At 36.7% G+C, this 13,688-nt stretch overlaps 1 protein-coding gene and 1 long non-coding RNA gene across 8 annotated transcripts in view; one reads left to right on the top strand and one right to left on the bottom strand.

Annotated features, from left to right (window-relative positions):
- Positions 1–13,688, top strand: part of LOC127154068 (uncharacterized) — a 301,907-nt gene that overhangs the window by 288,193 nt on the left and 26 nt on the right. For all 7 annotated transcript variants that reach the window (XM_051095465.1, XM_051095467.1, XM_051095468.1 and 4 more), the window contains one exon: positions 13,658–13,688. This exon is cut by the window's right edge and continues 26 nt beyond it. In XM_051095465.1, coding sequence (XP_050951422.1) covers positions 13,658–13,688 — 31 coding nt within the window. The remainder of the gene's footprint in view (positions 1–13,657) is intronic.
- Positions 7,241–11,742, bottom strand: LOC127154080 (uncharacterized). Its single transcript, XR_007825431.1, has 3 exons — positions 11,408–11,742; positions 9,236–10,959; positions 7,241–9,111 (listed from the first exon to the last, which is right to left on the bottom strand). It is a non-coding gene; the product is annotated as an uncharacterized LOC127154080 (long non-coding RNA).

The following is a 13,688-nucleotide window of genomic DNA, read 5'->3' as shown; positions in this document are numbered from 1 at the left end:
GTAAAGCAACTACCTTTAACAAATGCTCAGTATTAAATAATAAAATAAAAAAAATAGTGCTAGAAGAGCACTTATATGCAAGTATAAATCATTTGTAAAAGTGCCTGTAAAGAGCCCAGGAGGGTTAAAATGTCATGGGATGATTCACACACCAGATCAAATGCTTTCAGCAGTTTCATTAGATCAGACTTGTCAGAAAATGTTTTTGCTTCATGTTTGTATATATATATATTTACAACCGATGGAATCATCGATCGCGTGGCTGCCGCTTTCTCTAGCAGTGGAAGCGTTTTGTTTATTATTATAATTTCTATTACAAAAAACAGATACAGATGTATAAATCAGCATTTAACTTGGGGAAAAAAAATGATTTTCATTGTACCACTTTAACGTAATCTTGCAGTAGATAAAAAGCACTAGACAAGTTCAAATACCAAAGAATTGTGTATGAACTTGATATGCCACAATACCATAATACAGTATAGGAATAATAATAATAATAATAATAATTTAGCATCCTCTGCACATTTGGCCAAATTTCAAGTTTCTTGGTCTCCTGACACTATACTATATCTCCAGGCAGTCATTTCTCAGTTCTGCAAAAATGCAGTACACATAGGCCTTTGTAAAAAATGGTTTCAGATCAAAATTTGACAGTCACACATTTGAAGCTGTACATGTGCTACAGTTTACTGTACATATAGACTAGTGAAATTTCCATAATCTGATGTACTGGTGCTGTATACTGTAAATGTACTGTATGTGTAAGTATAAATTGCCGTGTTGATTTGTTCAGCTCTCTCTCCGTTGTTAGAATGCTGAGTAGCACTCAACATTAATTACTGTTTGCAAAATCCTTTATCACTTGAATTAAAATTATAATAATTTATTTCAAACGATCCCAAATGCAGTTGTAAACGATCCCAACCAAGGCAGCAGGTTCTTATCTAGCTTGGTTATTTTCATAAAAAATAATACAATTTATTTACTTTTTAATGTTAAACGCTTGTCTTGTCTTACTCTGCCTGAACTCTTTTCTGGTTCATGACAGTTGTCTGAGGTAAGACGCTCATGTCAGTCAACTATTGTGGGAGCGACCTCTGTCAGTGTGACAGATTGGCTCAATTTGAAAAAGGGGATATTATTTTTACAGATTAATTAAAAACCACTGCATGGATTTTTATCATTATAGGGTAGATTTGTACATACACTGACAACACACATTAATGTTCAAACAACATGTGAAAGTGAAATTTCCATCTGATGACCCCTTTAAAGCCTACATATGTTAAAATCGATAGCTTTCAATTATACTGTAATGTGGACAGGATAAAATTTATGTTTAAAATTGAATAAAAATATGCAATTAAATATTTAAGATATACTGACTTTACGTTGTTTCTACATTCATTTGGAGATTAACAGAGATTAATGAAAAGTTTTCTTTCTTTCTTTTTTTTTTTTTTTGAAATAAATTACAATTTAATTACAAGGATCTGTTACACTGATACAAAATGATAGTAAAGACTTATACTGTTAGAAAATATTTCAAAGAAAATAATAACTGATAATAACTGAGATAATAACTGAGTATCAAATCACCGTTTTAAAATGATTTCTGAAGGATCATGTGACACTGAAGACTGGAGTAATGATGATGAAAATATTTTTAAAATTAAAAACATTTTTCTAAATTGTAATCACATTTTACAATACTACAGTTTTTCTTCTGTATTTTGGATCAAATAAGTGAAGGTTTAATGAACAAAAACATTACATTACAAACTAAATTAGAACCTTTAAAAGGGTAGCATCCTAGAATATTCCTACAGCTATTTACATATTCAAATGTTTATTCATTTTGTATTTTGAGATGATGGAAACACTCACTGACCGATATCCTTTTTATTATCTGATGTTTTGCAGCTTGTCAGCCTGTTCCAGTCGTCATCAGTAACTCTTCACAGTGTCCACCATCATCACCATCATCATCATCATCACAGCAGAATTGTTCATTGTTGTGTTCAGTGGTGATCATGTGTCTCTCTCCTGGTACAAAGGAAACAGTTTATTGTCCAGCATCAGTGTGTCTGATCTCAGCATCAGTCTCTCTCTACCTCTGGAGATGGAATATCAGGATAAAAACACCTACAGCCATCCACGTTTTTTTGTTTTTTGTTTTATTTTGTTTCTTCTTCTTCTTCTTCAATAAACCAATGCCTGTTGGTCACCCTTTACGTTTGTATGCCTGTTTTACAAATATTTAGGCAGTGAGAGGTTTAAAACAAGCTTGTGACTAAATCTTGTTGGATCCGTTCAAGCTGTCAGTCAAACTCCACCCCCTCTATCTTGACGGAATGAACGAAGATCCACAGCAGCTGAGCAAGTCTTGCAAGGGTAAATAAAGTTCTTGTTGTTTGAATAACTACAGCATTTCCTTTACGCTATAGAAACACTCTGTCAATAAAGGCTCATATTTTATGTATTTGAGGTCTGAGATGGGACCGGCACCGGAGAGAGTAGGTTAGCATTTGCCATCTAGTCTACAGGTGCTGGTCATATAATTAGAATATCTTCAAAAAGTTGATTTGTTTCACTAATTCCATTCAAGAAGTGAAACTTATATAATGTATACATTCATTCCACACAGACTGATACATTTCAAGTGTTTATTTCTTTTAATTTTTATGATTATAACTGACAACTAATGAAAACCCCAAATTCAGTATCTCAGAAAATTAGAATATTGTGAAAAGGTTCAGTATTGAAGACACCTGGTGCCACACTCTAATCAGCTAATGAACTCAAAACACCTTCAAAGGCCTTTAAATGGTCTCTCAGTCTTGTTCTGTAGGCTACACAATCATGGGGAAGACTGCTGATTTGACAGTTGTCCAAAAGACGACCATTGACACCTTGCACAAGGAGGGCAAGACACAAAAGGTCATTGCAAAAGAGGCTGACTGTTCACAGAGCTCTGTGTCCAAGCACATTAATAGAGAGGCGACGGGAAGGAAAAGATGTGGTAACAAAAAGTGTACAAGCAATAGGGATAACCGCACCCTGGAGAGAATTGTGAAACAAAACACATTCAAAAATGTGGGGGAGATTCACAAAGAGTGGACTGCAGCTGGAGTCAGTGCTTCAGGAACCACTACACACAGACGTCTGCAAGACATGGGTTTCAGCTGTCGCATTCCTTGTGTCAAGCCACTCTTGAACAACAGACAGCGTCAGAAGCATCTCGCCTGGGCTAAAGACAAAAAGGACTGGACTGCTGCTGAGTGGTCCAAAGTTATGTTCCCTGATGAAAGTAAATTTTGCATTTCCTTTGGAAATCAGGGTCCCAGAGTCTGGAGGAAGAGAGGAGAGGCACAGAATCCACATTGCTTGAGGTCCAGTGTAAAGTTTCCACAGTCAGTGATGGTTTGGGGTGCCATGTCATCTGCTGGTGTTGGTCCACTGTGTTTTCTGAGGTCCAAGGTCAACGCAGCTGTATACCAGGACGTTTTAGAGCACTTCATGCTTCCTTCTGCTGACCAACTTTATGGAGATGCAGATTTCATTTTCCAACAGGACTTGGCACCTGCACACAGTGCCAAAGCTACCAGTACCTGGTTTAAGGACCATGGTATCCCTGTTCTTAATTGGCCAGCAAACTCGCCTGACCTTAACCCCATAGAAAATCTATGGGGTTTGTGAAGAGGAAGATGCGATTATGCCAGACCCAACAATGCAGAAGAGCTGAAGGCCACTATCAGAGCAACCTGGGCTCTCATAACACCTGAGCAGTGCCACAGACTGATCGACTCCATGCCACGCCGCATTGCTGCAGTAATTCAGGCAAAAGGAGCCCCAACTAAGTATTGAGTGCTGTACATGCTCATACTTTTCATGTTCATACTTTTCAGTTGGCCAAGATTTCTAAAAATCCTTTCTTTGTATTGGTCTTAAGTAATATTCTAATTTTCTGAGATACTGAATTTGGGGTTTTCATTAGTTGTCACTTATAATCATCAAAATTAAAAGAAATAAACACTTGAAATGTATCAGTCTGCCTGGAATGAATGTGTACATTATACAAGTTTCACTTCTTGAATGGAATTAGTGAAATAAATCAACTTTTTGAAGATATTGTAATTATATGACCAGCACCTGTATAGCCAATACACTTAAATAGCCTATGCATACAAGAGCATTTCATCTCAAAATGAGATTTTGGCCAAATGTATTTTACAACAGAAGAATACTGAGTGCCCATATAGCTAAAACAAACTTTGTAACCTGTTTTTAAAACGTAATGCGACGCCACCTGATGTGTTGGGGTTTTGAAATTTACATATTCGTATAAGTTATGCATTATGGATTAATTACGAAATGCTTAATGAATTCTTATTTGCATTTATATTAATTACTAATTCTTAAGAGTTATGTACTCAGTTCTTTCATGATTTAACAAGACAACATGTACATTGTGTACTGCATACGTAGTCTTTCTGGTCAGCAGTATGTCGTCTCAAATTATCTCTTTAATCTTTAACTTTAAAGGAAAAGTATTTGATGGACGTATACTATGTGTTTTTGACCAAGATGGCTTTTATCTGGTTTTGAATCTGAACTATTCAAATGTTTGGGTCTCTAGAGACCTATGTCCAAACTGTTATATCCTGTACAGCCTGTGTCTTGGGGGTTAATAAAACTATAGCATATCATTAATCAGTTCCTAGGTAGTCATGCGTTGATGCAGATGTGCCCCCATGCTGAACAGGGTTGGGCACTTCTTCTTCACTTCTGCTTTTATCTATTTGCTGTCACTTCTTTTTTGCTCCTCTGATTAGGTGCGCCTAGATCTCTTTCTCTAGACTTAATAACCCCAGATTTGTAAGATTTATATGACCAGCAAAACAAATCACCGGCCATGTGCAAAATAAGACACAAACACGCAGCTAATTAAGGTAACTCCTAAGCTGTGTGTTCACATGACATGAAAGCACGCAGCTGAAAACATGAGCTGCGTGCAACAAAACCACAAGACAACAAGAAAAGCACGCGGCTGAACATGAACCACGTGCTACACAAAACACAAAAACAAACATGGACAAAAGAGCGTACTCGAGACCGCATGCTCCCACAACAAGACAGAACATGGAGCATGAGTGTCCGAACCCCGACACGAAACCGAAACTCATCAAGACGTGAGTGGCGGGATCTGAACACACCATGCTCCAACAAGAAACAAGGCACGCAGACAACATAAAAACAAGACATGATGGGAGTGCCAGGCCTCTGTCACAAAACCACATGAAACCTTGACTGAAGTGACAGAACCCTGACATAATCATGTTAACCAATAATACAAGTTAGCTTATAAAACCAAACAGAATACCTAAAACATATGTATCTTTAAACTATATTATTATTATTATTATTATTAATAATAGTAAACAAATCTAAAGCTTAATTCCCATCCCATCAGGACACAACATCATCAACAAACTCTGTCATACAACAGCACTGCCTTTTGTTGTAGTTCAGACTGATTCATGACTTACATTAATGACTCTCTCTTTCAGTCTCATTCATTTCCTCCAGACTCTATATTTCTGATAGTCCTGATCTCTGCTGCTGCTTCTGCTGGCTCTCTGTTGATTATAGCTGCAGTCGTGATCTGCTGCATCTGCAGGAAGTGTAAAAAAGCAGGTCAGGAGATCAAAAAATCTATGCAAATGTCAAAATAGTTACCTTTTGTAAGGCACAAACTTTAATATTGTCGTGCCTTCTTTGCTTAGCAAGTAATAAGGACTCGTGATGACTTGAATTAAAACAAAGAACTGATTTACTGGAGTTTTGTGCAGCAGTACACAGGATGACTTTTCTTTAGCTTCACACACATCGTTTTCTTCTAATTGTTCTGGCGCTCTCAGTTCTGTGGAACGTTCAAGCTCAAACCAATGTTTTGCTATGGTTTCTGGGTTAAAGACATGTTTCCTGGAAACTGTGTGCAACGGTGTGCAGCAGTGTGCAACAGGCTTTCCACATCCCCTATGATGCTGTAAATAAGCTGACACAAATTTTGCTATGGCTGTTGTTTACACACTGATGCACATACTGCTATATACAGTGAGAATTTGTAAGTAAATGTAATTAACATCAGAATAAATTCACAAGAGCAAGTAATGGCATCACTTTTGAATATTCACATAGAAAATGCAGAAATCAAAACTACAAAATAAATTATAACCATTTTAAACACTTTTGACCTGATTCAGTATGTGCATGAACCCACACATAATCGAGGACACACTCTTGATTTACTCATTAGTAATGGTCTAAACATTTAATCCATTGTCATTAAGGACGTAGCACTATCTGATCACTTCTGTATTTTCTTTGATATATTGATCTCTGCTACCACTGAATCTAGATCCGTCTCTGTCAGAAAGAGATGTATTAACGAAAACACTAGTGTGCTGTTTATGAAGGCTATATCTTCAATGCCAAGCATTTCTGCAGACTCTGTTGATCTTCTCCTGGAGTCCTTTAACTCAAAAGTTAAGGATGTCTTTGATGATATTGCACCAGTGAAAGTCAGTAAGATGACTGGCAGACAAAAATCATGTTGGAGAAAATCAACAGCAGTACAGAGTATGAAAAGACAATGCCGAAAAGCTGAGCAGATGTGGCGGAAGACAAAACTTGAAATTCATCTATAAAGACAGTGTTGTGGCAAAATCAAACCGACTCACCAAAGTAAGAGACAAACTCAGTCCAATGTCTTTTATAATGTATTCTTTGCAAAGAAGGTCAGACAGTCACACAGAAACACAGGTTGCTGCAGAGTGCGACCCAGAAGGGAGGACTCACTCCAATTTATATCTCCTCCCTAGCCTTCAAGGTTACATCTCCTTAACGGTAACTTTCATGAGTCAGACAAATACATTCTGCTACGTCATACTCCCACGATTCAAATCTTTATATTTAGGGCCCTAATACACTTCTCTTACATCATCCTTATAGCAGGTTTAAACAAAACAGACCCTTACACAATATTCCATAAGCACATAGATGAGTAAAATGAATTTTTCTTTCACAACAGCCTTCATGCTTTCAATGTGGAACTAGCTACAGCAAGACAGAAGTTCTTCTCAAACCTTATAAACAGTAACATAAACAACACTCACACTCTTTTTGTTACTGTTGAGAGACAAACAACAACCCCCCAAGTCAGATTTCCAGTGAAATGCTCTCTGACAGCAAATGCAATGACTTTGCCTCCTCCTTTTCCGAGAAGATCAATAATATCAGAAAGGTGATTAGCACGTCCTCAAGTTATGCAGAGGTTAGACAGATACGACCGCAATTTCAAAAAGAAGTCACTTTGTCTGTTTTTGAAGCAACTGATAGCAAAACTTTGGAAGAAATAGTACAGCACCTTAAATCCTTATTGAGCAACTATAGACCGATATCAAATCTTCCTTTTATAGGCAAGATTATTGAAAAGGTAGTTTTCAATCAGTTGAACAACTACTTAAACTCAAATGGATACCTGGACAATTTTCAATCTGGTTTCCGACCGCATCACAGTACAGAGACAGCGCTTGTTAAGCTAATAAATGATATTCGCCTAAATTCTGATTCTGGCAAAATATCAGTGCTGGTACTACTAGATCTTAGTGCTGCATTCGACACTGTCGATCATAACATTCTTCTAGAGAGACTGGAAAACTGGGTCGGGCTTTCTGGGATGGCTCTCAGTTGGTTCAGGTCATACTTAGAAGCGAGAGGTTATTATGTGAGTATAGGAGAGCATAAGTCTAAGTGGACGTCCATGACATGCGGAGTCCCTCAAGGCTCAATTCTAGCACCTCTCTTGTTTAGCCTGTATTTGCTCCTACTAAGTCAAATAATGAGAAAGAACCAAACTGCCTATCACAGCTATGCTGATGATACCCAGATTTACCTAGCCTTATCACCAAATGACTACAGCCCCAATGATTCCCTCTGCCAATTGCATTTGGAAGCAAAGAGGAAGTTCTCAAGGTGAATGCATACCTTGACTCTAGTGGTAAATTAACAAAAAATCAAGTCAGGAATCTTGGTGTGATTCTGGAGTCAGACCTTAGTTTCAGTAGTCATGTCAAAGCAGTAACTAAATCAGCATACTATCATCTCAAAAACATTGCAAGAATTAGATGTTTTGTTTCCAGTCAATACTTGGAGAAACTTGTTCATGCCTTTATCACAAGCAGGGTGGATTATTGTAATAGTCTCCTCAATGGCCTTCCCAAGAAAATCATTAGACAGCTGCAGCTCATCCAGAACACTGCTGTCAGGATTGTGACTAGAACCAGAAAATCTGAGCATATCACACCAGTCCTCAGGTCCCTACACTGGCTTCCAGTTATATTTAGAATTGATTTTAAAGTACTTTTACTCATTTATAAATCACTCAGTGGCCTAGGACCTAAATACATTGCAGATATTCTCACTGAATATAAACCCAACAGCCCACTCAGATCATTAGGATCGAGTCAGTTTAAAAAAAAAAGGGTTCACACAAAACAAGGGGAATCCGCTTTTTGCTATTATGCTGCCCGCAGTTGGAACCAGCTTCCAGAAGAGATCAAATGTGCTAAAACATTAACTACATTTAAATCTAGACTCAAAACTCATCTGTTTAGCTGTGCATTTACTGAATGAGCACTTATACGTCCAAACTGCTTGCACTATGTATAATCATTTTCTGTTTTTAACTGTCTTAAATTTATTTTAAATCAATTTTTAAATCATTTTAAAAGTTTTTTATTTTTTTTATTGTTGTGATTATTGTTTTTATGATTATTCTACTGCCTTTTTGTGAAGTATTGTTTTTATATCATCTTTTTTTCCCCTAATTACCTTTGTGTATGAAAAATGCTATATAAATAAACTTGCCTTGCCTTGCCTAGTTGATAAACTCCAGTATGTTGAGTTGTGATGTTTGTGATGGTCAATTTTTATATGAAGTAATGGCTGTTCTTTTTTAACTTTTCCTTTATTCAATTTTACACAAATTATAGCCAGTCAACATTGCAGGATAACTGAAAGCATTAAGTCCTTCACCATAAACAACTAAAAGGAAAAAAAATGTTTTTGGTAATCAGCATCATGCCACAAATGTTGTTGATTGATCTCAAGTTGTACTGAATATTCCTTTAATAATTTGAAGGACAGGTCAAATGACATCTCTACTCACCATAGACGGAAACATTGAATGTTTTCGATATCAGATTCGCTCCACTTATCTCTAGTTGATAAAGTCCAGCATGTTCAGCTGTGATGTTAGTGATGGTCAGAGATCCAGTTTTACTGTCCAGCTTCAGTCTGTCTCTAAATCTCCCATCATGAATCTCATGTGGAGAAGATTTTCTTCTTTTTTTAATTTTAGCTATGATCGATGTTTCCGCTCCATATTTCCACAGAATGTCATCACCTTCATATATTTCAGTAACATCCGTATTTAAAGTGACAGAATCTCCCTCCATCACAGACACCAACTCACCAAACACACCTGATGAACAAACAGATTTTACACTGATTAAGAGGCTTTGCAGCTACAAAGTCATTTACATTATCAGTATATTAAGTTTAAATCACCTTGATATTTAACAATTGTGAATGATGTTTCTGATAAAACAAATATATTTATGACTTACCAGTCAGACGCCACCAGCACAAACATAAAGCAAATCATTTTCTGAAAAGTCTGATCTAATGAAACTGTCTGCTGAAAGCACTTGAGTTGGTGTGAAACCTCCCACAACATGTTAACCCTTCTTGTAAGCTCTTTACAGACACTTTACAAATGATTTATACTTGCATATACGTGCTCTTCTAGCACTTGTTAACACTTAAAAGTAAAGTATTTTTCATTTTATTATTTAATACTGAGCATTTGTCAAAAGTAGTTGCTTTGCTGTGTTATTGTGTATGGTAAAAACAAAACAAAAAGTTAATACTATCTTCCATCTCACTCTTGCAGCTCATCTTCTGAGTCAAACTGAAACTTCGGGTGGTTTTAACCCAAAGATGTGGTTTGATCTAGACATACTTGTAGGTGAAAAGTTTCTTCCTGTCATCTTTACAGTGAAATACAATAATACTGTATCCACTTAGCATTATCCATGCATATGTAGTGTGATGCTCTACATATCATGAGTATTACAATTAGGGCTGTCAATTTTAAAAGTAACATGTTAAAGGGATAGCAGATGGGAATTTCCCTTAGACAAAGATGTTCTAAGGGCAGAAAGGAGATCTCAGTTTGATCTGCACAGATGTTAAGTGTAATATAGGAACTGAGAGATTTAGACAAAGACTGAAGCTGAACTATCAGACTGGATCTCTGACCATCACAAACACAGACTCTGGGGAATATAAACTAAAAATCATCAAGAGCAGTGACAGTGAAAATGCAGTTTAAAATACATGTGTAACGAGGACGCTGAGGCAGAAGTAGAATCCATTTGCGGTTGTTTATTCACGTAGACAGAGTACAGAGAAGCAGGCAGAGGGTCAATACCAGAAAGGCAGGCCAATAACATACACAACACAAAGGTAATCCAAGCAGCAGAGAGATAAAGCAGGCAGTGGGTCGAATACCGTGAAGTCAGCCCAGAAATAGCAAACAATCCGACAGGGGTAATCCGTAAACTCAATAGTCCATAAACAAAGCAAAATAGCAACAGATAATCCAACAGAGTAATGTAAACGCTCGGTAAAGCAGGTAAACTGGCAATACTTCGCAGAGTCTTGAGCAAATGGCCAGTCTTTAAATAGTGACAAACAGGAAGTAGCAGTAGAAGCAGCAGAGGGAGCGTGCAGGCAGTCCTAGGATGAGGGCTCCCTCTGCTGGCTTGGCGTTACAACAAGATCCTCCAGCAGCTGTTGGTTTGTGTTTCAGATGTTCCTGCTACTGAACTATATGAAACAAAGGAGGGAGAATCTGTCACTTTAGATGCTGGTGTAACAAAACGCTCAAATAATGTGATGACATGGTATTTTAATGACACTCTCATCGCTGAAATCACTGGAGATCAGAGTAAGATCTGTACAGATGATCAGTGTAATAAGAGATTCAGAGACAGATTGAAGGTGGATCATCAGACTGGATCTCTGACCATCACAAACATCAGAATCACAGACTCTGGAGAATATAAACTCAAGATCAACATCAACAGCAGCACATTCAGTATCACCAGAGTGAAGAGATTCAGTGTTTCTATCACTGGTAAGTAACTAAGTCATTCAATGCATTTTCCTTTAAGGAATTAAAATAATAATTAATAATATTAATAATTATAATCCAATATGTGTTGTGTTGTAGACCGTTTAAAGAAGTAATAATGAATAATTTCAGCCAGTTTACCTGTGAATCATGCTGCTTCCTGTTGAGCTAAATATGCTGTGATGTTGTTTTGACTGCGGTTGCTAGAAGAAAATACAAAATGTGCCATTTAACAGTTAAACCAATTTCATGCAAACTGATGATTAAAGTAGGAAGTGAAAGTGATGTGATGTGTGGCCAGGTGTGGTGTATCATACTTGGAATTTGTGCTTTGCATTTAACCCATCCATGTGCACACACACACACACACACACACACTATGAACACACCCCGAGCAGTAAATATAATTTGATATTGTCAAATATTGGATTTATTATCATTCACTCTCTAGTAATAACGACTGTCTGTCTTTAACTGTTCCAGATTCAGGTTTGTCTGCAGCTGCTGTAGCAGGAGTAGTTGTTGTTGCTGTTCTGCTGGTTGCTGCTGTAGCTGTTGGTGTGGTTTACCGTAACCGCAGGAGCCGTACAGTATTATAACAGATTGTAAGTATTACATACAGATGATTTAACAAGATATAATTTTATGATTTCAGTAAGATTATATTATTTCAAAATATGATTAATTAGTAACAACGCAGAAGCAGATATTTACTACTGAGACAGTGTCAAAACAACTAAGTAACAGTTAATTTGCCAACACAAAGTGCAACTTTTGTCACAGAGCGATTTTCTTATTAGAAAACACCAATAGATCAGTTTAAAGAATTCTAGATGTGATATTTAAATGACAATAGTTCAAGTTTATAGTAATGAAAATGTCCATTTGATGCAGTTTAAGACATTGTATTAAAAGAGTAGTTCACTTCCAGAACAAAAAAATTACAGATAATGTACTCACCCCATTGTCATCCAAGATGTTCATGCTTTTCTTTCTGCAGTCGTAAAGAAAATATTTTTTGGGGAAAACATTTCGGGAATTATCTCCATATAGTGGATGTCTATGGTGTCCATGAGTTTGAACGTCCAAAATGCAGTTTTAATGCAGCTTCAAAGGGCTCTAAACGATCCCAGCCAAGGAATAAAGGTCTTATAGCAGAGTGATCGGTCATTTTCTAAAAAAAAAAAAATCAAATTTATATACTTTTTAACCTCAAATGCTCGTCTTGTCTAGCTCTGCCATGTGCATGCATGCTGTGTGTAATCCGGATCAATACAGTTAGTGTATGTCGAAAAACTCCCATTTCATTTTCTCCTCCAACCTTAAAATTTACCTACATCGCCGTTTTACCTTTTTTTTGTTAAGGGCATTTGACCTTTTTTGCATGTTCACTTCCGCAAAGCGATGTAGGGTGATATTTGCAGGTTTAGGATTAAATTTTGAACATTAAAGGAGAAGTCCACTTCCACAACAAAAAACTGAAGGATGATGTACTCACCCCCTTGTCCTCCAAGATGTTCATGTCTTTCTTTCTTCAGTTGTAAATTTTTTTTTTTTTTTTTTTTGAGGAAAACATTTCAGCATTTTTCTCCATATAATAGACTTCTAATAGATGTTCTCTCTCAACTTCAAAAATCATCCTATGTCGCTGTTTAACCTTTTTTGTTAAGGGTGTTTGATCTTATTTGCATGTTCACTTTGCAAAGACTGGGTCAGTACTTCTGCAGTGACGTAGGATGATTTTGAAATGATTTTTGAAGTTGAGGGAGAAAATACGATTGGAGTTTTCCGACATACTCTAACTGTCTTGAATCAGAATCCACAGATTTCAGGCAGAGTAAGACAAGACGAGTGTTTGAGATTAAAAATAATTTATTTATTTATTTATTTATTTATTTTAAATGAAAATAACGATTGTTCTGCTGTAAATTTTTGTACTGGAAGTGGACTTCTCCTTTAAGGGAAGAGAGTCAATATCAAATGTCTCTTGTGTGTCCAGCAGCTGAAGACAATTTCTTGAACACATGAGGGTTCATATGGTCACATGTGGTTTGTCACTGTAAGGATGATGATCAACTGTCCTTCTGTCTTGCTGTAGCTCTGTCTTAGGTGTCTTACATTACAGACACTGCAGTTTATTGCTCTGTTCACATCTGCAGTTCTCATGACTCCTGCAGCAGGTTTATGACATCTTCACACAGTTGATCAGAAACACAGAGTCAATAGAAAGAGTCTCTTTAGTGTCTTAAGTGCACCTGTAAACTGTCTTAAGAACTGTGTCACAAATGCATACAATAATTGTTTTTATTTGAGTTTGTGTTTATTTTTGTTTAACTAAAACATCAGACCTCCTCATTAATTTAACCCTATTGTGAATGTGTTTTCTTACAGGAGGAAGATGATGATAACTCACCTGATCCAA

Source organism: Labeo rohita, chromosome 22 (assembly GCF_022985175.1).
Source record: "Labeo rohita strain BAU-BD-2019 chromosome 22, IGBB_LRoh.1.0, whole genome shotgun sequence".
NCBI classification, from domain to species: domain Eukaryota; kingdom Metazoa; phylum Chordata; class Actinopteri; order Cypriniformes; family Cyprinidae; genus Labeo; species Labeo rohita.
This window is presented reverse-complemented; position numbering and strand designations above follow the sequence as displayed.